The 22,252-nt window shown below is 44.4% G+C and overlaps 1 protein-coding gene across 1 annotated transcript in view; it reads left to right on the plus strand.

Moving 5' to 3' along the window:
* LOC139385252 (vacuolar protein sorting 13 homolog C) overlaps window positions 1-22,252 on the plus strand; it is a 204,483-nt gene that overhangs the window by 7,126 nt on the left and 175,105 nt on the right. The window contains exons 3-4 of the mRNA XM_071130409.1: window positions 171-213; window positions 12,917-13,012. Of these exons, the coding sequence (XP_070986510.1) occupies window positions 171-213; window positions 12,917-13,012 (139 nt within the window). The remainder of the gene's footprint in view (window positions 1-170; window positions 214-12,916; window positions 13,013-22,252) is intronic.

The following is a 22,252-nucleotide window of genomic DNA, read 5'->3' on the forward strand; positions in this document are numbered from 1 at the left end:
TTCCTCTCAGACTATCCGTCTATAATCTTCCACTGTCTCCTTTAGCTTCCATTCAAGTGACTCATCTTAAAAGGCATGTATGTTACGGGTCTAATGATGTTGATCCTGGTCTGTTGATCCTGGTCTGTTGATTCTGGTCTGTTGATTCTGGTCTGTTGATTCTGTTACAGAGTGAGCTGGATGTTCCATTTAAAGTGAAAGCTGGTCAGATTGGTGAGTACCGGCAGCAGCCCCCCCCCCTCCACAGTACACAACACTCTTATTTATTTTCTTCATGTTGTTTTCTCAAGTATCATTCGTAGGTCCACAGCCTTGGTAGTGCTTATTCAGACTCTGGGAGAACTCTGGGATAGTGGTCCTGGTAAAGGACAAGTATGCAATCCATGAAGCATGAAACAAATCAGTAGCTACAGTAGATCCTGGGTCTTAGTTCAGAGACTCTGATCCTGGGTCTTAGTTCAGAGGGTAGTTCAGTGACTCTGATTCTGGGTCTTAGTTCAGAGGGTAGTTCAGTGACTCTGAACCTGGGTCTTAGTTCAGAGGGTTGTTCAGTGACTCTGAACCTGGGTCTTAGTTCAGAGAGTTGTTCAGTGACTCTGAACCTGGGTCTTAGTTCAGAGAGTTGTTCAGTGACTCTGATCCTGGGTCTTAGTTCAGAGGGTAGTTCAGAGACTCTGATCCTGGGTCTTAGTTCAGTGACTCTGATCCTGGGTCTTAGTTCAGAGGGTAGTTCAGTAACTCTGATCCTGGGTCTTAGTTCAGAGGGTTGTTCAGTGACTCTGATCCTGGGTCTTAGTTCAGAGGGTTGTTCAGTGACTCTGATCCTGGGTCTTAGTTCAGAGTAGTTCTGGGTCTTAGTTCAGAGCCGCCCTATGGGACTCCCAATCACGGCCGGTTGTGATACAGCCTGGATTTAAACCAGGGTGTCTGTAGTGACGCCTCTAGCACTGAGATACAGTGCCTTAGACTGGCAGTATGTCTCGTGGATGGACAGAACAGGGTTCTACACCTCTAGCAGTATGTCTCGTAGATGGACAGAACAGGGTTCCACACCTCTAGCAGTATGTCTCGTGGATGGACAGAAAAGGGTTCTACACCTCTAGCAGTATGTCTCATAGATGGACAGAACAGGGTTCAGTTCTACACCTCTAGCAGTATGTCTCGTAGATGGACAGAACAGGGTTCTACACCTCTAGCAGTATGTCTCGTAGATGGACAGAACAGGGTTCTACACCTCTAGCTGCATGTCTCGTAGATGGACAGAACAGGGTTCCACACCTCTAGCAGTATGTCTCGTGGATGGACAGAAAAGGGTTCTACACCTCTAGCAGTATGTCTCATAGATGGACAGAACAGGGTTCTACACCTCTAGCAGTATGTCTCGTAGATGGACAGAACAGGGTTCTACACCTCTAGCAGTATGTCTCGTAGATGGACAGAACAGGGTTCCACACCTCTAGCAGTATGTCTCGTGGATGGACAGAACAGGGTTCCACACCTCTAGCAGTATGTCTCGTGGATGGACAGAACAGGGTTCTACACCTCTAGCAGTATGTCTCGTGGATGGACAGAACAGGGTCCTACACCTCTAGCAGTATGTCTCGTGGATGGACAGAACAGGGTCCTACACCTCTAGCAGTATGTCTCGTAGATGGACAGAACAGGGTTCTACACCTCTAGCGGTATGTCTTGTGGATGGACAGAACAGGGTTCAACACCTCTAGCAGTATGTCTCGTAGATGGACAGAACAGGGTTCCACACCTCTAGCAGTATGTCTCATGGATGGACAGAACAGGGTTCTACACCTCTAGCAGTTTGTCTCGTAGATGGACAGAACGGGGTTCTACACCTCTAGCAGTATGTCTCGTAGATGGACAGAACAGGGTTCAGTTCTACACCTCTAGCAGTATGTCTCGTAGATGGACAGAACAGGGTTCAGTTCTACACCTCTAGCAGTATGTCTCATGGATGGACAGAACAGGGTTCTACACCTCTAGCAGTATGTCTCGTAGATGGACAGAACAGGGTTCTACACCTCTAGCAGTATGTCTCAAAGATGGACAGAACAGGGTTCTACACCTCTAGCAGTATGTCTCGTAGATGGACAGAACAGCGTTCTACACCTCTAGCAGTATGGCTCCTCATTGCTCCTCATTGCTCCTCATTGCTCCTCATGGCTCCTCATGGCTCCTCATGGCTCCTCATGGCTCCTCATTGCTCCTCATTCCTCATTGCTCCTCATTCCTCCTCATGGCTCCTCATTCCTCCTCATGGCTCCTCATTCCTCCTCATGGCTCCTCATTCCTCCTCATGGCTCCTCATGGCTCCTCATGGCTCCTCATTCCTCCTCATGGCTCCTCATTCCTCCTCATGGCTCCTCATTCCTCATTGCTCCTCATTCCTCCTCATTCCTCCTCATTCCTCCTCATTGCTCCTCATTGCTCCTCATTGCTCCTCATTCCTCCTCATTGCTCCTCATTCCTCCTCATTGCTCCTCATTGCTCCTCATTGCTCCTCATTCCTCCTCATTGCTCCTCATTGCTCCTCATTACCCTGTAAACTAGATGTGTAGAATAGAGCTAGTTAACAGGTTACCCTGTAAACTAGATGTGTAGAATAGAGCTAGTTAACAGGTTACCCTGTAAACTAGATGTGTAGAATAGAGCAGGTTACCCTGTAAACTAGATGTGAAGAACAGAGCTAGTTAGCAGGTTACCCTGTAAACTAGATGTGTAGAATATAGCTAGTTAACAGGTTACCCTGTAAACTAGATGTGTAGAATAGAGCTAGTTAACAGGTTACCCTGTAAACTAGATGTGAAGAACAGAGCTAGTTAACAGGTTACTCTACCCTGTAAACTAGATGTGTAGAATAGAGCTAGTTAACAGGTTACCCTGTAAACTAGATGTGTAGAATAGAGCTAGTTAACAGGTTACTCTACCCTGTAAACTAGATGTGAAGAATAGAGCTAGTTAACAGGTTACTCTACCATGTAAACTAGATGTGTAGAATAGAGCAGGTTACCCTGTAAACTAGATGTGAAGAACAGAGCTAGTTAGCAGGTTACTCTGTAAACTAGATGTGAAGAATAGAGCTAGTTAACAGGTTACTCTACCCTGTAAACTAGATGTGTAGAATAGAGCTAGTTAACAGGTTACCCTGTAAACTAGATGTGAAGAACAGAGCTAGTTAACAGGTTACCCTGTAAACTAGATGTGTAGAATAGAGCTAGTTAACAGGTTACTCTACCCTGTAAACTAGATGTGTAGAATAGAGCTAGTTAACAGGTTACCCTGTAAACTAGATGTGAAGAACAGAGCTAGTTAACAGGTTACTCTGTAAACTAGATGTGATGAATAGAACTAGTTAACAGGTTACTCTACCCTGTAAACTAGATGTGAAGAATAGAGCTAGTTAACAGGTTACTCTACCCTGTAAACTAGATGTGAAGAATAGAGCTAGTTAACAGGTTACTCTACCCTGTAAACTAGATGTGTAGAATAGAGCTAGTTAGGTTACCCTGTAAACTAGATGTGTAGAATAGAGCTAGTTAACAGGTTAATCTGTAAACTAGACGTGTAGAATAGAGGTAGTTAACAGGTTACTCTGTAAACTAGATGTGAAGAACAGAGGTAATTTCTCTCATTCTGGATGAGACGGTCTGTGATGAGATCTGTTCTCTCTGTAATCAAAGCCCACCAGAGGCTGTATCCTCACTGCATTACAACCCTTATAGCCGTTGTTGTTTTACATCAAGTAGTCTTGTTCCAGGTCCTGTATAGTAACTTTTTAGGATAGATTTAGCCTTTTGGCTCGTTTTTAAACATCACATGAGTAAAGGATGGAGCCCAGGCCCTAAAGATTAAATTACCTAAATACTCTGAGAGACTGTTCAACTCTGCCCTTGGCTTTGTGTCCCCCCCCACCCCCCCAGACAGAGGTCTAATGTTGTGTATTGAGGAGATGTTAATGAGCTCTAATGGGAGACGTGCTGTGCTGTGAGTAGATTCTCTGTCCCATAGATATAGAATGACTAGAATGGGGATTTTTCCCATTCCAGGAAACTTGTCACGGTGGGTGGAGCTGACCAGCGGCCATATTGGGTGTACCTCGGCCTAGAGTGTGTGTGTGTGTCCCAGACAGAGGTCTAATGTTGTGTGTTGAGCTGACCAGCGTCCATGTTGGGTGTACCTCGGCCGTGAGTGTGTGTGTGTGTGTCCCAGACAGAGGTCTAATGTTGTGTATGGAGCTGACCAGCGTCCATATTGGGTGTACCTCGGCCGTGAGTGTGTGTGTGTCCCAGACAGATGTCTAATGTTGTGTATTGAGCTGACCAGCGGCCATATTGGGTGTACCTCGGCCGTGAGTGTGTGTGTGTGTCCCAGACAGAGGTCTAATGTTGTGTATTGAGCTGACCAGCGTCCATATTGGGTGTACCTCGGCCGTGAGTGTGTGTGTGTGTGTGTCCCAGACAGAGGTCTAATGTTGTGTATGGAGCTGACCGGCGTCCATATTGGGTGTACCTCGGCCGTGAGTGTTCCAGTCACGTGACTGTGGTCCCGAGGGACTTTCTCCCTTCACTTCTAAAAACGAGTTGTGTCTATGGTGACGAGTGTCTTTCTTGACCTCACCTGGACACTTTCTCTGATAATCCTTTAATGACATTAGAGAAACTACTGCAGTCCTAAGATGCTTCATATCTCTACTGGGGAAAGTGTCCACGCCACCCAGAGGTTTGTTCACAACACTGTGAGACATTTTGAAAGAATGGATGTTTTTAAAGTTTATTTTATTCATTACGAGCAGCACAGTGTTGCCCCACATTGAATTAGGCCCCAACTAAACCCAACAGGTGCCTTTTTTGTTCTTAACTGACTTGCCTAGTTAAATAAATAAATAAATAGAATATCTGGCTTTTTATCAGTAAATGGATTGAATAAAACATATTTTTTTATTCAGGTTTTACCCCCCCCCCCCCCAGTCGCAGCAAAGTGATTTTTGATGCCATTCAAAAAGGTGTCTAGTCTTCAGACACTGTGTGGATGGTGTCTAGTCAGACACTGTGTGGATGGTGTCTAGTCAGACACTGTGTGGATGGTGTCTAGTCGTCAGACACTGTGTGGATGGTGTCTAGTCATCAGACACTGTGTGGATGGTGTCTAGTCATCAGACACTGTGTGGATGGTGTCTAGTCATCCAAGATCGCATAGCAGTTCAGACGTCTTTTGTCCTCGTCTTGTCGTGTCCTGTATATATATATATTTACAACTTTTTTCACATACATTTTATTTTTATTTTCCATCAACTCATCTTCTAAACACTCTCCTGCAACCAGCCTCACCAATTTATATTTATAAAAAAGTATTATTTACCTCAGATCTGTAATCCTCCAAGAAGCTAGCCAGAAACTAGCCAGAAGCTAGCCAGGAGCTAGCCCAGAAGCTAATCCAGAAGCTAATCAGAAGCTAGTTAGCTTCTTTACTGGCAAATCGTTAGTATTCAGCTAACCACGGTTTGTGGTCATCAGCTATCCTTTAGCTCGAAAATCTATCGCCAGTTTTGTACGGCGCAGCGCGGCTCGGAACGGAACATACCGGACCAATTTTTCTCTCCATGTCCCTAGATTTCAACTGCTCTCTGGACATTCATACCCGGATCTCACAGCTAGCTAGCTGCTATCCGTGTGACAGTCGGCTTTCGTCGATTCCGGAGCAAACATCGATTGTTCCGGTGCTAGCCAGCTCTGTCAATCACTCCTGAGTTCCATCATTCACTCCTGGGCTGCAGTCACCTATCCGGACCCGTTTCACTGCCTACGCGGAGCCCCACCGGGCCTTCACAACTGGACTGCCGACGTTATCTACCTGAATGAGATCCGGCTGGCTCCTCTGTCGCGACGTTACCTGAACGCCCATCTGCGGCCCGCTAACCGTTAGCTGTCTTACCGGCTGCTATCTGAATAGACAATCGGACAATTTATTTATTTTTATTATTATGTTTTCTTCTCGGGCCTCTATAACTATATCTATTGTTCTTATTTTTGTTGTTGTTGTGTGATTTGGATTAATCCCCTCTACCACACGGAAACCCACTAATCTACTGACGGAACGCAAGAGTTGGCTAATAACAGACCTCCATCTTATGCTAGCTTGCTCCTATGCTAGCTTGCTACCGATTTAGCTGTCTAAATCGCCGTGACCCCCAACCAACCTCTCCACTCACTGGACCCTTTTGATCACTCAACTAAGCATGCCTCTCCTTAATGTCAATATGTCTTGTCCATTGCTGTTCTGGTTAGTGTTTATTGGCTTATTTCACTGTAGAGCCTCTAGTCCTGCTCACTATACCTTATCCAACCTATTAGTTCCACCACCCACACATGCAATGACATCTCCTGGTTTCAATGATGTTTCTAGAGACAATATCTCTCTCTTCATCACTCAATACCTAGGTTTACCTCCACTGTATTCACATCCTACCTTACCTTTGTCTGTACATTATACCTTGATGCTATTTTATCGCCCCCAGAAACCTCCTTTTACTCTCTGTTCCAGACGTTCTAGACGATCAATTCTTATTGCTTTTAGTCGCACCCTTATTCTACTCCTCCTATGTTCCTCTGGCGATGTAGAGGTGAATCCAGGCCCTGCAGTGCCTAGCTCCACTCCTATTCCCCAGGCGCTCTCTTTTGACGACTTCTGTAACCGTAATAGCCTTGGTTTCATGCATGTTAACATTAGAAGCCTCCTCCCTAAGTTTGTTCTATTCACTGCTTTAGCACACTCTGCCAACCCGGATGTTCTAGCTGTGTCTGAATCCTGGCTTAGGAAGACCACCAAAAATTCAGACATTTTAATTCCAAACTACAACATTTTCAGACAAGATAGAACTGCCAAAGGGGGCGGTGTTGCAATCTACTGCAAAGATAGCCTGCAGAGTTCTGTCCTACTATCCAGGTCTTTACCCAAACAATTTGAACTTCTACTTTTAAAAATCCACCTCTCTAAAAACAAGTCTCTCACCGTTGCCGCCTGCTATAGACCACCCTCTGCCCCCAGCTGTGCTCTGGACACCATATGTGAACTGATTGCCCCCCATCTATCTTCAGAGCTCGTGCTGCTAGGCGACCTAAACTGGAACATGCTTAACACCCCAGCCATCCTACAATCTAAACTTGATGCCCTCAATCTCACACAAATTATCAATGAACCTACCAGGTACCTCCCCAAAGCCTTAAACACGGGCACCCTCATAGATATCATCCTAACCAACTTCCCCTCTAAATACACCTCTGCTGTCTTCAACCAAGATCTCAGCGATCACTGCCTCATTGCCTGCATCCGTAATGGGTCAGCGGTCAAACGACCTCCTCATCACTGTAAAACGCTCCCTGAAACACTTCAGCGAGCAGGCCTTTCTAATCGACCTGGCCGGGGTATCCTGGAAGGATATTGACCTCATCCCGTCAGTAGAGGATGCCTGGATATTTTTTAAAAATGCCTTCCTAACCATCTTAAATAAACATGCCCCATTCAAGACATTTAGAACCAGGAACAGATATAGCCCTTGGTTCTCCCCAGACCTGACTGCCCTTAACCAACACAAAAACATCCTATGGCGTTCTGCATTAGCATCGAACAGCCCCCGTGATATGCAGTTGTTCAGGGAAGCTAGAAACCATTATACACAGGCAGTTAGAAAAGCCAAGGCTAGCTTTTTCAAGCAGAAATTTGCTTCTTGCAACACTAACTCAAAAAAGTTCTGGGACACTGTAAAGTCCATGGAGAATAAGAACACCTCCTCCCAGCTGCCCACTGCACTGAAGATAGGAAACACTGTCACCACTGATAAATCCACCATAATTGAAAATTTCAATAAGCATTTTTCTACTGCTGGCCATGCTTTCCACCTGGCTACTCCTACCCCTGTCAACAGCACTGCACCCCCAACAGCAACTCGCCCAAGCCTTCCCCATTTCTCCTTCTCCCAAATCCATTCAGCTGATGTTCTGAAAGAGCTGCAAAATCTGGACCCCTACAAATCAGCCGGGCTAGACAATCTGGACCCTTCTAAAATTATCTGCCGAAATTGTTGCCACCCCTATTACTAGCCTGTTCAACCTCTCTTTCGTGTCGTCTGAGATTCCCAAAGATTGGAAAGCAGCTGCCCCCTCTTCAAAGGGGGGGACACTCTTGACCCAAACTGCTACAGACCTATATCTATCCTACCATGCCTTTCTAAGGTCTTCGAAAGCCAAGTCAACAAACAGATTACCGACCATTTCGAATCTCACCATACCTTCTCTGCTATGCAATCTGGTTTCAGAGCTGGTCATGGGTGCACCTCAGCCACGCTCAAGGTCCTAAACGATATCTTAACCGCCATCGATAAGAAACATTACTGTGCAGCCGTATTCATTGATCTGGCCAAGGCTTTCGACTCTGTCAATCACCACATCCTCATCGGCAGACTCAACAGCCTTGGTTTCTCAAATGATTGCCTCGCCTGGTTCACCAACTACTTCTCTGATAGAGTTCAGTGTGTCAAATCGGAGGGTCTGTTGTCCGGACCTCTGGCAGTCTCTATGGGGGTGCCACAGGGTTCAATTCTTGGACCGACTCTCTTCTCTGTATACATCAACGAGGTCGCTCTTGCTGCTGGTGAGTCTCTGATCCACCTCTACGCAGACGACACCATTCTGTATACTTCCGGCCCTTCTTTGGACACTGTGTTAACAACCCTCCAGGCAAGCTTCAATGCCATACAACTCTCCTTCCGTGGCCTCCAATTGCTCTTAAATACAAGCAAAACTAAATGCATGCTCTTCAACCGATCGCTACCTGCACCTACCCGCCTGTCCAACATCACTACTCTGGACGGCTCTGACTTAGAATACGTGGACAACTACAAATACTTAGGTGTCTTGTTAGACTGTAAACTCTCCTTCCAGACCCGTATCAAACATCTCCAATCCAAAGTTAAATCTAGAATTGGCTTCCTATTTCGCAACAAAGCATCCTTCACTCATGCTGCCAAACATAACCCTTGTAAAACTGACCATCCTACCAATCCTCGACTTTGGCGATGCCATTTACAAAACAGCCTCCAATACCCTACTCAACAAATCGGATGCAGTCTATCACAGTGCAATCCGTTTTGTCACCAAAGCCCCATATACTACCCACCATTGCGACCTGTACGCTCTCGTTGGCTGGCCCTCGCTTCATACTCGTCGCCACACCCACTGACTCCATGTCATCTACAAGACCCTGCTAGGTAAAGTCCCCCCTTATCTCAGCTCGCTGGTCACCATAGCATCTCCCACCTGTAGCACACGCTCCAGCAGGTATATCTCTCTAGTCACCCCCAAAACCAATTCTTTCTTTGGCCGCCTCTCTTTCCAGTTCTCTGCTGCCAATGACTGGAACGAACTACAAAAATCTCTGAAACTGGAAACACTTATCTCCCTCACTAGCTTTAAGCACCAACTGTCAGAGCAGCTCACAGATTACTGCACCTGTATATAGCCCACTTATAATTTAGCCCAAACAACTACCTCTTTCCCAACTGTATTTAATTTATTTATTTATTTATTTTGCTCCTCTGCACACAATTATTTTTATTTCTACTTTCCCATTGCAAATCTACCATTCCAGTGTTTCACTTGCTATATTGTATTTACTTTGCCACCATGGCCTTTTTTGCCTTTACCTCCCTATTCTCACCTCATTTGCTCACATCGTACATAGACTTGTTTATACTGTATTATTGACTGTATGTTTGTTTTACTCCATGTGTAACTCTGTGTCGTTGTATTGTGTCGAACTGCTTTGCTTTATCTTGGCCAGGTCGCAATTGTAAATGAGAACTTGTTCTCAACTTGCCTACCTGGTTAAATAAAGGTGAAATAAATGAAAATAAAATTTTAAAAAATCAGACACTGTATGGATGGTGTCTAGTCAGACTATTCATCAGACACTGTGTGGATGGTGTCTAGTCAGACTATTCATCAGACACTGTGTGGATGGTGTCTAGTCATCAGACACTGTATGGATGGTGTCTAGTCAGACTATTCATCAGACACTGTGTGGATGGTGTCTAGTCAGACTATTCATCAGACACTGTGGATGGTGTCTAGTCATCAGACACTGTGTGGATGGTGTCTAGTCATCAGACACTGTATGGATGGTGTCTAGTCAGACTATTCATCAGACACTGTGGATGGTGTCTAGTCATCAGACACTGTATGGATGGTGTCTAGTCAGACTATTCATCAGACACTGTGTGGATGGTGTCTAGTCATCAGACACTGTATGGATGGTGTCTAGTCAGACTATTCATCAGACACTGTGTGGATGGTGTCTAGTCAGTCTAGTCATCAGACACTGTGTGGATGGTGTCTAGTCAGACTATTCATCAGACACTGTGTGGATGGTGTCTAGTCATCAGACACTGTATGGATGGTGTCTAGTCAGACTATTCATCAGACACTGTGTGGATGGTGTCTAGTCAGACTATTCATCAGACACTGTGTGGATGGTGTCTAGTCAGTCTAGTCATCAGACACTGTGTGGATGGTGTCTAGTCAGACTATTCATCAGACACTGTGTGGATGGTGTCTAGTCAGTCTAGTCATCAGACACTGTGTGAATGATGTCTAGTCAGTCTAGTCATCAGACACTGTGTGGATGGTGTCTAGTCAGTCTATTCATCAGACACTGTGTGGATGGTGTCTAGTCAGTCTAGTCATCAGACACTGTGTGGATGGTGTCTAGTCAGACACTATGTGGATGGTGTCTAGTCAGTCTATTCATCAGACACTGTGTGGATGGTGTCTAGTCAGTCTATTCATCAGACACTGTGTGGATGGTGTCTAGTCAGTCTATTCATCAGACACTGTGTGGATGGTGTCTAGTCAGTCTATTCATCAGACACTGTGTGGATGGTGTCTAGTCAGTCTAGTCATCAGACACTGTGTGGATGGTGTCTAGTCAGTCTAGTCATCAGACACTGTGTGGATGGTGTCTAGTCAGTCTAGTCATCAGACACTGTGTGGATGGTGTCTAGTCAGTCTAGTCATCAGACACTGTGTGGATGGTGTCTAGTCAGTCTAGTCATCAGACACTGTGTGGATGGTGTCTAGTCAGTCTAGTCATTAGACACTGTGTGGATGGTGTCTAGTCAGTCTGTGTGGATGGTGCTGTCTGTTTTAGAGCTGGTATGTAGTCTGTCTTCTGAAAGACACTGTGTGGATGGTGTCTAGACAGTCTAGTCATCAGACACTGTGTGGATGGTGTCTAGTCAGTCTGTGTGGATGGTGCTGTCTGGTTTAGAGCTGGTATGTAGTCTGTCTTCTGAAAGACACTGTGTGGATGGTGTCTAGTCAGACACTGTGTGGATGGTGTCTAGTCAGTCTAGTCATCAGACACTGTGTGGATGGTGTCTAGTCAGTCTGTGTGGATGGTGCCGTCTGGTTTAGAGCTGGTATGTAGTCTGTCTTCTGAAAGACACTGTGTGGATGGTGTCTAGTCAGACTATTCATCAGACACTGTGTGGGTGGTGCTGTCTGGTTTAGAGCTGGTATGTAGTCTGTCTTCTGAAAGACACTGTGTGGATGGTGCTGTCTGGTTTAGAGCTGGTATGTAGTCTGTCTTCTGAAAGACACTGTGGATGGTGCTGTCTGGTTTAGAGCTGGTATGTAGTCGGTCTTCTGAAAGACACTGTGGATGGTGCTGTCTGGTTTAGAGCTGGTATGTAGTCTGTCTTCTGAAAGACACTGTGTGGATGGTGTCTAGTCAGTCTGTGTGGATGGTGCTGTCTGGTTTAGAGCTGGTATGTATTCGGTCTTCTGAAAGACACTGTGTGGATGGTGCTGTCTGGTTTAGAGCTGGTATGTAGTCGGTCTTCAGAAAGACACTGTGTGGATGGTGTCTAGTCATCAGACACTGTGTGGATGGTGCTGTCTGGTTTAGAGCTGTAATGTAGTCTGTCTTCTGAAAGACAGTGTCGTGGGAACTGAAAGGTGTTTTTATGAAGGAAAAGATGCTCAGCCTGAAAAATGGGGCCAACTATTCCTGGTTTAGACGACATCGATTCAATAGATCAGAAGCAACAAAGGCTCAACCTAATCAAACGACAACCACCATGAATGAATTGAGTCGAGCTTTATATGGTAAACCAGCATATCAGATAGAATAGGTTGTAGTTAGACAAGTCTACAGAAGACCATGAGGTAAGGTTATTAAATAACTCATATCATACAGAACACCATGAGGTAAGGTTATTAAATAACTCCGATGTTATTGTAGTTAGATACCATGAGGTAAGGTTGTTAAATAACTCAGATGTTATTGTAGTTAGATAATACAGAACACCATGAGGTAAGGTTATTAAATAACTCAGATGTTATTGTAGTTAGATAAGTCTACAGAACACCATGAGGTAAGGTTGTTAAATAACTCAGATGATATTGTAGTTAGATAATACAGAACACCATGAGGTAAGGTTATTAAATAACTCAGATGTTATTGTAGTTAGATAAGTCTACAGAACACCATGAGGTAAGGTTGTTAAATAACTCAGATGTTATTGTAGTTAGATAAGTCTACAGAACACCATGAGGTAAGGTTGTTAAATAACTCAGATGTTATTGTAGTTAGATAAGTCTACAGAACACCATGAGGTAAGGTTATTCAATAACTCAGATGTTATTGTAGTTAGATACCATGAGGTAAGGTTATTAAATAACTCAATGTTATTGTAGTTAGATAATACAGAACACCATGAGGTAAGGTTATTAAATAACTCAGATGTTATTGTAGTTAGATACCATGAGGTAAGGTTATTAAATAACTCAGATGTTATTATTGCATCCTCTTGACTTCCCATTGACTTGAGGACCTTGTTGTTTTTCAGGAAAACTGACATTGAAGATCCCTTGGAAGAACTTGTACAATGATGCTGTAGTTGCAACGTTAGATGGTCTCTATCTGCTGGTGGTTCCTGGAGCAAGTAAGGAACCGTTTATACCCTCTATCTTGGTGTTCTATGGCTCTAAATTATTCTAAATGATTCCAAATTATTCTAAATGATTCCAAATGAATCTAAAAGATTCCAAATGAATCTAAAAGATTCCAAATGAATCTAAAGGATTCCAAACGATTCTAAAGGATTCCAAACGATTCCAAATGATTTAGTGTTGGCCTACATCTAGCCCTACATGCCAGTGTCATGAATTGATTCATAATAACACTCTTTGAGATTTGTGACACTTGATTTTTTTAAGACTTGTGACACTGTAATACTGTCCTGTAGAGTGCTATGCCACTAAATACTGTCATGATGACTGTTATGCCACTGTAATAATGTCCTGTACTATAATGAGTTACAGTGGCCTCCAGCTATATTTCAATGGCGCTATCTGTGTTTCAGCCGTGTCTCAGTTACATACATGTCCATACAATGGTAAGAGGATCCTCCAGTCTGGGTTCAGGGTGGTGAACTGAGACCAATCAAGTCTCTCTCTGGACTCTGGGAATGTCCTCTTTCTCCTTTTGTTTAACACTGGGTTCTCCAACTCCTGTCCTAGAGAGAGTCTGGGTGTGCAAGGCTTTCGTTCCAGCCCTGCAGTAAACACAACTGAATCAGCGAATCTGAAATACCTTCATTTGATTGATTTAAATCCGGTGTCTTAGTGAGGGGCTGGAATAAAACCCTGCACGACCAGTATCTCCCCAGAACCAGACTATACCGCTAGGCTGGAATAAAACCCTCCACAACCAGTATCTCCCCACAACCAGACTATACCGCTAGGCTGGAATAAAACCCTCCACGACCAGTATCTCCCCAGAACCAGACTATACCGCTAGGCTGGAATAAAACCCTCCACGACCAGTATCTCCCCAGAACCAGACTATACCGCTAGGCTGGAATAAAACCCTCCACGACCAGTATCTCCCCAGAACCAGACTATACCGCTAGTCTAGAATAAAACCCTCCACGACCAGTATCTCCCCAGAACCAGACTATACCGCTAGGCCGGAATAAAACCCTCCACGACCAGTATCTCCCCAGAACCAGACTATACCGCTAGGCCGGAATAAAGCCCTCCACGACCAGTATCTCCCCAGAACCAGACTATACCGCTAGGCTAGAATAAAACCCTCCACGACCAGTATCTCCCCAGAACCAGACTATACCGCTAGGCTAGAATAAAACCCTCCACGACCAGTATCTCCCCAGAACCAGACTATACCGCTAGGCTGGAATAAAACCCTCCACGACCAGTATCTCCCCAGAACCAGACTATACCGCTAGGCTGGAATAAAACCCTCCACGACCAGTATCTCCCCAGAACCAGACTATACCGCTAGTCTAGAATAAAACCCTCCACGACCAGTATCTCCCCAGAACCAGACTATACCGCTAGGCTGGAATAAAACCCTCCACGACCAGTATCTCCCCAGAACCAGACTATACCGCTAGGCCGGAATAAAACCCTCCCCGACCAGTATCTCCCCAGAACCAGACTATACCGCTAGGCTGGAATAAAACCCTCCACGACCAGTATCTCCCCAGAACCAGACTATACCGCTAGGCCGGAATAAAACCCTCCACGACCAGTATCTCCCCAGAACCAGACTATACCGCTAGGCCGGAATAAAACCCTCCACGACCAGTATCTCCCCAGAACCAGACTATACCGCTAGGCTGGAATAAAACCCTCCACGACCAGTATCTCCCCAGAACCGGACTATACCGCTAGGCTGGAATAAAACCCTCCACGACCAGTATCTCCCCAGAACCAGACTATACCGCTAGGCTGGAATAAAACCCTCCACGACCAGTATCTCCCCAGAACCAGACTATACCGCTAGGCCGGAATAAAACCCTCCACGACCAGTATCTCCCCAGAACCAGACTATACCGCTAGGCTGGAATAAAACCCTCCACGACCAGTATCTCCCCAGAACCGGACTATACCGCTAGGCTGGAATAAAACCCTCCACGACCAGTATCTCCCCAGAACCAGACTATACCGCTAGGCTGGAATAAAACCCTCCACGACCAGTATCTCCCCAGAACCAGACTATACCGCTAGGCTGGAATAAAACCCTCCACGACCAGTATCTCCCCAGAACCAGACTATACCGCTAGGCTGGAATAAAACCCTCCACGACCAGTATCTCCCCAGAACCAGACTATACCGCTAGGCCGGAATAAAACCCTCCACGACCAGTATCTCCCCAGAACCAGACTATACCGCTAGGCCGGAATAAAACCCTCCACGACCAGTATCTCCCCAGAACCAGACTATACCGCTAGGCCGGAATAAAACCCCTCCACGACCAGTATCTCCCCAGAACCAGACTATACTGCTAGGCTGGAATAAAACCCTCCACGACCAGTTTCTCCCCAGAACCAGACTATTCCGCTAGTCTAGAATAAAACCCTCCACGACCAGTATCTCCCCAGAACCAGACTATACCGCTAGTCTAGAATAAAACCCTCCACGACCAGTATCTCCCCAGAACCAGACTATACCGCTAGGCTGGAATTAAACCCTCCACGACCAGTATCTCCCCAGAACCAGACTATACCGCTAGGCTGGAATAAAACCCTCCACGACCAGTATCTCCCCAGAACCAGACTATACCGCTAGGCTAGAATAAAACCCTCCATGACCAGTATCTCCCCAGAACCAGACTATACCGCTATGCTGGAATAAAACCCTCCACGACCAGTATCTCGCCAGAACCAGACTATACCGCTAGGCTGGAATAAAACCCTCCACGACCAGTATCTCCCCAGAACCAGACTATACCGCTAGGCTGGAATAAAACCCTCCACGACCAGTATCTCCCCAGAACCAGGCTATACCGCTAGGCCGGAATAAAGCCCTCCACGACCAGTATCTCCCCAGAACCAGACTATACCGCTAGGCTGGAATAAAACCCTCCACGACCAGTATCTCCCCAGAACCAGACTATACCGCTAGTCGTTTCAGCTTGATGATTTAACACTGGTACTGTAGTATTAGAATGGCTTGTATTGTGGGTTTTATTCTGGAATCTTCTGAGCTTCTCCAGACTTTTTGTTTTTTTGGGGGGGGACCTGTTTTCAATGGTAAGGTTTTGTCCTGAGAACACATGAATAGCTGAGTCAGATACTAACACAATGACAGTTATACGGTACCTGTATATCCGCTTTAAGTCTTTATCTGTCCCAGTGTTTTATACCCTTGGTTGGTTATGGGGTCTATACCTCCATTAAACACCAGCTCCAATCTACTAACAGGTGTTTTATATCCTTGGTTGGTTATGGGGTCTATACCTCTATTAAACACCAGCTCCAATCTACTAACAGACAGATAGTGTTTTATATCCTTGGTTGGTTATGGGGTCTATACCTCCATTAAACACCAGCTCCAATCTACTAACAGACAGATAGTGTTTTATACCCTTGGTTGGTTATGGGGTCTGTACTTCCATTAAACACCAGCTCCAATCTACTAACAGGTGTTTTACATCCTTGGTTGGTTATGGGGTCTAGACTTCTGTCTGAAACACAAGTCTTCTTTCTGCAAGTTTACAAAATGTCTCATGTTTTTTTTTCAACGTGTCTTGTTTTGAGTCATGAAAAATAACAATCCGGACGTTTCCGTTAATCAAGAAGGTTTTTCAGATATCATTTGTTGAATGGAAGTTCCAGTGTCATTTACATAAGATTCTTTAATAAGACATAAGACGATGTATGGCCCAGCCCTTCATCCTGTACTGTGTGTTTTAGATTCTTTAATAAGACGATGTATGGCCCAGCCCTTCATCCTGTACTGTGTGTTTTAGATTCTTTAATAAGACGATGTATGGCCCAGCCCTTCATCCTGTACTGTGTGTTTTAGATTCTTTAATAAGACGATGTGTTGCCCAGCCCTTCATCCTGTACTGTGTGTTTTAGATTCTTTAATAAGACATAAGACGATGTATGGCCCAGCCCTTCTTCCTGTACTGTGTGTTTTAGATTCTTTAATAAGACGATGTATGGCCCAGCCCTTCATCCTGTACTGTGTGTTTTAGATTCTTTAATAAGACGATGTATGGCCCAGCCCTTCATCCTGTACTGTGTGTTTTAGATTCTTTAATAAGACGATGTATGGCCCAGCCCTTCATCCTGTACTGTGTGTTTTAGATTCTTTAATAAGACGATGTGTGGCCCAGCCCTTCATCCTGTACTGTGTGTTTTAGATTCTTTAATAAGACGATGTGTTGCCCAGCCCTTCATCCTGTACTGTGTGTTTTAGATTCTTTAATAAGACATAAGACGATGTATGGCCCAGCCCTTCTTCCTGTACTGTGTGTTTTAGATTCTTTAATAAGACGATGTATGGCCCAGCCCTTCATCCTGTACTGTGTGTTTTAGATTCTTTAATAAGACGATGTATGGCCCAGCCCTTCATCCTGTACTGTGTGTTTTAGATTCTTTAATAAGACGATGTATGGCCCAGCCCTTCATCCTGTACTGTGTGTTTTAGATTCTTTAATAAGACGATGTATGGCCCAGCCCTTCATCCTGTACTGTGTGTTTTAGATTCTTTAATAAGACGATGTGTTGCCCAGCCCTTCATCCTGTACTGTGTGTTTTAGATTCTTTAATAAGACATAAGACGATGTATGGCCCAGCCCTTCTTCCTGTACTGTGTGTTTTAGATTCTTTAATAAGACGATGTATGGCCCAGCCCTTCATCCTGTACTGTGTGTTTTAGATTCTTTAATAAGACGATGTATGGCCCAGCCCTTCATCCTGTACTGTGTGTTTTAGATTCTTTAATAAGACATAAGACGATGTATGGCCCAGCCCTTCTTCCTGTACTGTGTGTTTTAGATTCTTTAATAAGACAATGTATGGCCCAGCCCTTCTTCCTGTACTGTGTGTTTTTAGATTCTTTAATAAGACATAAGACGATGTATGGCCCAGCCCTTCATCCTGTACTGTGTGTTTTAGATTCTTTAATAAGACGATGTATGGCCCAGCCCTTCATCCTGTACTGTGTGTTTTAGATTCTTTAATAAGACGATGTATGGCCCAGCCCTTCATCCTGTACTGTGTGTTTTAGATTCTTTAATAAGACGATGTATGGCCCAGCCCTTCATCCTGTACTGTGTGTTTTAGATTCTTTAATAAGACGATGTGTTGCCCAGCCCTTCTTCCTGTACTGTGTGTTTTAGATTCTTTAATAAGACGATGTGTGGCCCAGCCCTTCATCCTGTACTGTGTGTTTTAGATTCTTTAATAAGACGATGTATGGCCCAGCCCTTCATCCTGTACTGTGTGTTTTAGATTCTTTAATAAGACGATGTGTGGCCCAGCCCTTCATCCTGTACTGTGTGTTTTAGATTCTTTAATAAGACGATGTATGGCCCAGCCCTTCATCCTGTACTGTGTGTTTTAGATTCTTTAATAAGACGATGTATGGCCCAGCCCTTCATCCTGTACTGTGTGTTTTAGATTCTTTAATAAGACGATGTATGGCCCAGCCCTTCTTCCTGTACTGTGTGTTTTAGATTATTTAATAAGACGATGTATGGCCCAGCCCTTCTTCCTGTACTGTGTGTTTTAGATTATTTAATAAGACGATGTATGGCCCAGCCCTTCATCCTGTACTGTGTGTTTTAGATTCTTTAATAAGACGATGTATGGCCCAGCCCTTCATCCTGTACTGTGTGTTTTTAGATTCTTTAATAAGACGATGTGTTGCCCAGCCCTTCTTCCTGTACTGTGTGTTTTAGATTCTTTAATAAGACGATGTATGGCCCAGCCCTTCATCCTGTACTGTGTGTTTTAGATTCTTTAATAAGACGATGTATGGCCCAGCCCTTCTTCCTGTACTGTGTGTTTTAGATTCTTTAATAAGACGATGTATGGCCCAGCCCTTCTTCCTGTACTGTGTGTTTTAGATTCTTTAATAAGACGATGTATGGCCCAGCCCTTCATCCTGTACTGTGTGTTTTAGATTCTTTAATAAGACGATGTATGGCCCAGCCCTTCATCCTGTACTGTGTGTTTTAGATTCTTTAATAAGACGATGTATGGCCCAGCCCTTCTTCCTGTACTGTGTGTTTTAGATTCTTTAATAAGACGATGTGTTGCCCAGCCCTTCATCCTGTACTGTGTGTTTTAGATTCTTTAATAAGACGATGTATGGCCCAGCCCTTCATCCTGTACTGTGTGTTTTAGATTCTTTAATAAGACGATGTATGGCCCAGCCCTTCATCCTGTACTGTGTGTTTTAGATTCTTTAATAAGACGATGTATGGCCCAGCCCTTCATCCTGTACTGTGTGTTTTAGATTCTTTAATAAGACGATGTATGGCCCAGCCCTTCATCCTGTACTGTGTGTTTTAGATTCTTTAATAAGACGATGTATGGCCCAGCCCTTCATCCTGTACTGTGTGTTTTAGATTCTTTAATAAGACGATGTGTTGCCCAGCCCTTCATCCTGTACTGTGTGTTTTAGATTCTTTAATAAGACATAAGACGATGTATGGCCCAGCCCTTCATCCTGTACTGTGTGTTTTAGATTCTTTAATAAGACATAAGACGATGTATGGCCCAGCCCTTCTTCCTGTACTGTGTGTTTTAGATGTGGTTATTAATCTGGCTGACACATCTAGAGAAAACACCTCTGCTGCTAGGCAACCACTGGACACAAAGACCTTGAGTTATCCATGGACACGAACACGGTCCTGAAGGCAGTCAGGCTCCTTCATAACACTAGGAGAGGGAGGGAGACTGTTTCAATATTCCTACTATCCATAACACTAGGAGAGGGAGACTGTTTCAATAGTCCTACTATCCATAACACTAGGAGAGGGAGACTGTTTCAATAGTCCTACTATTCATAACACTAGGAGAGGGAGGGAGACTGTTTCAATAGTCCTACTATTCATAACACTAGGAGAGAGAGAGACTGTTTCAATAGTCCTACTATTCATAACACTAGGAGAGGGAGGGAGACTGTTTCAATAGTCCTACTATTCATAACACTAGGAGAGGGAGGGAGACTGTTTCAATAGTCCTACTATTCATAACACTAGGAGAGGGAGGGAGACTGTTTCAATAGTCCTACTATTCATAACACTAGGAGAGGGAGGGAGACTGTTTCAATAGTCCTACTATTCATAACACTAGGAGAGGGAGGGAGACTGTTTCAATAGTCCTACTATTCATAACACTAGGAGAGGGAGGGAGACTGTTTCAATAGTCCTACTATCCATAACACTAGGAGAGGGAGAGAGACTGTTTCAATAGTCCTACTATCCATAACACTAGGAGAGGGAGGGAGACTGTTTCAATAGTCCTACTATCCATAACACTAGGAGAGGGAGGGAGACTGTTTCAATAGTCCTACTATTCATAACACTAGGAGAGGGAGGGAGACTGTTTCAATAGTCCTACTATCCATAACACTAGGAGAGGGAGGGAGACTGTTTCAATAGTCCTACTATTCATAACACTAGGAGAGGGAGGGAGACTGTTTCAATAGTCCTACTATTCATAACACTAGGAGAGGGAGGGAGACTGTTTCAATAGTCCTACTATTCATAACACTAGGAGAGGGAGGGAGACTGTTTCAATAGTCCTACTATCCATAACACTAGGAGAGGGAGACTGTTTCAATAGTCCTACTATTCATAACACTAGGAGAGGGAGGGAGACTGTTTCAATAGTCCTACTATCCATAACACTAGGAGGGAGAGAGACTGTTTCAATAGTCCTACTATCCATAACACTAGGAGAGGGAGGGAGACTGTTTCAATAGTCCTACTATCCATAACACTAGGAGAGGGAGGGAGACTGTTTCAATAGTCCTACTATCCATAACACTAGGAGAGGGAGGGAGACTGTTTCAATAGTCCTACTATTCATAACACTAGGAGAGGGAGGGAGACTGTTTCAATAGTCCTACTATTCATAACACTAGGAGTGGAGGGAGACTGTTTCAATAGTCGTACTATTCATAACACTAGGAGAGGGAGGGAGACTGTTTCAATAGTCCTACTATTCATAACACTAGGAGAGGGAGGGAGACTGTTTCAATAGTCCTACTATCCATAACACTAGGAGAGGGAGGGAGACTGTTTCAATAGTCCTACTATCCATAACACTAGGAGAGGGAGACTGTTTCAATAGTCCTACTATTCATAACACTAGGAGAGGGAGACTGTTTCAATAGTCCTACTATCCATAACACTAGGAGAGGGAGACTGTTTCAATAGTCCTACTATTCATAACACTAGGAGAGGGAGACTGTTTCAATAGTCCTACTATCCATAACACTAGGAGAGGGAGACTGTTTCAATAGTCCTACTATCCATAACACTAGGAGAGGGAGGGAGACTGTTTCAATAGTCCTACTATTCATAACACTAGGAGAGGGAGGGAGACTGTTTCAATAGTCCTACTATTCATAACACTAGGAGAGGGAGGGAGACTGTTTCAATAGTCCTACTATTCATAACACTAGGAGAGGGAGGGAGACTGTTTCAATAGTCCTACTATTCATAACACTAGGAGAGGGAGGGAGACTGTTTCAATAGTCCTACTATTCATAACACTAGGAGAGGGAGGGAGACTGTTTCAATAGTCCTACTATTCATAACACTAGGAGAGGGAGGGAGACTGTTTCAATAGTCCTACTATTCATAACACTAGGAGAGGGAGGGAGACTGTTTCAATAGTCCTACTATTCATAACACTAGGAGAGGGAGGGAGACTGTTTCAATAGTCCTACTATTCATAACACTAGGAGAGGGAGGGAGACTGTTTCAATAGTCCTACTATTCATAACACTAGGAGAGGGAGGGAGACTGTTTCAATAGTCCTACTATTCATAACACTAGGAGAGGGAGGGAGACTGTTTCAATAGTCCTACTATTCATAACACTAGGAGAGGGAGGGAGACTGTTTCAATAGTCCTACTATTCATAACACTAGGAGAGGGAGGGAGACTGTTTCAATAGTCCTACTATTCATAACACTAGGAGAGGGAGGGAGACTGTTTCAATAGTCCTACTATTCATAACACTAGGAGAGGGAGGGAGACTGTTTCAATAGTCCTACTATTCATAACACTAGGAGAGGGAGGGAGACTGTTTCAATAGTCCTACTATCCATAACACTAGGAGAGGGAGACTGTTTCAATAGTCCTACTATTCATAACACTAGGAGAGGGAGGGAGACTGTTTCAATAGT

This window comes from Oncorhynchus clarkii, chromosome 26 (genome assembly GCF_045791955.1).
Source record: "Oncorhynchus clarkii lewisi isolate Uvic-CL-2024 chromosome 26, UVic_Ocla_1.0, whole genome shotgun sequence".
Taxonomy (NCBI): Eukaryota; Metazoa; Chordata; class Actinopteri; order Salmoniformes; family Salmonidae; genus Oncorhynchus; species Oncorhynchus clarkii.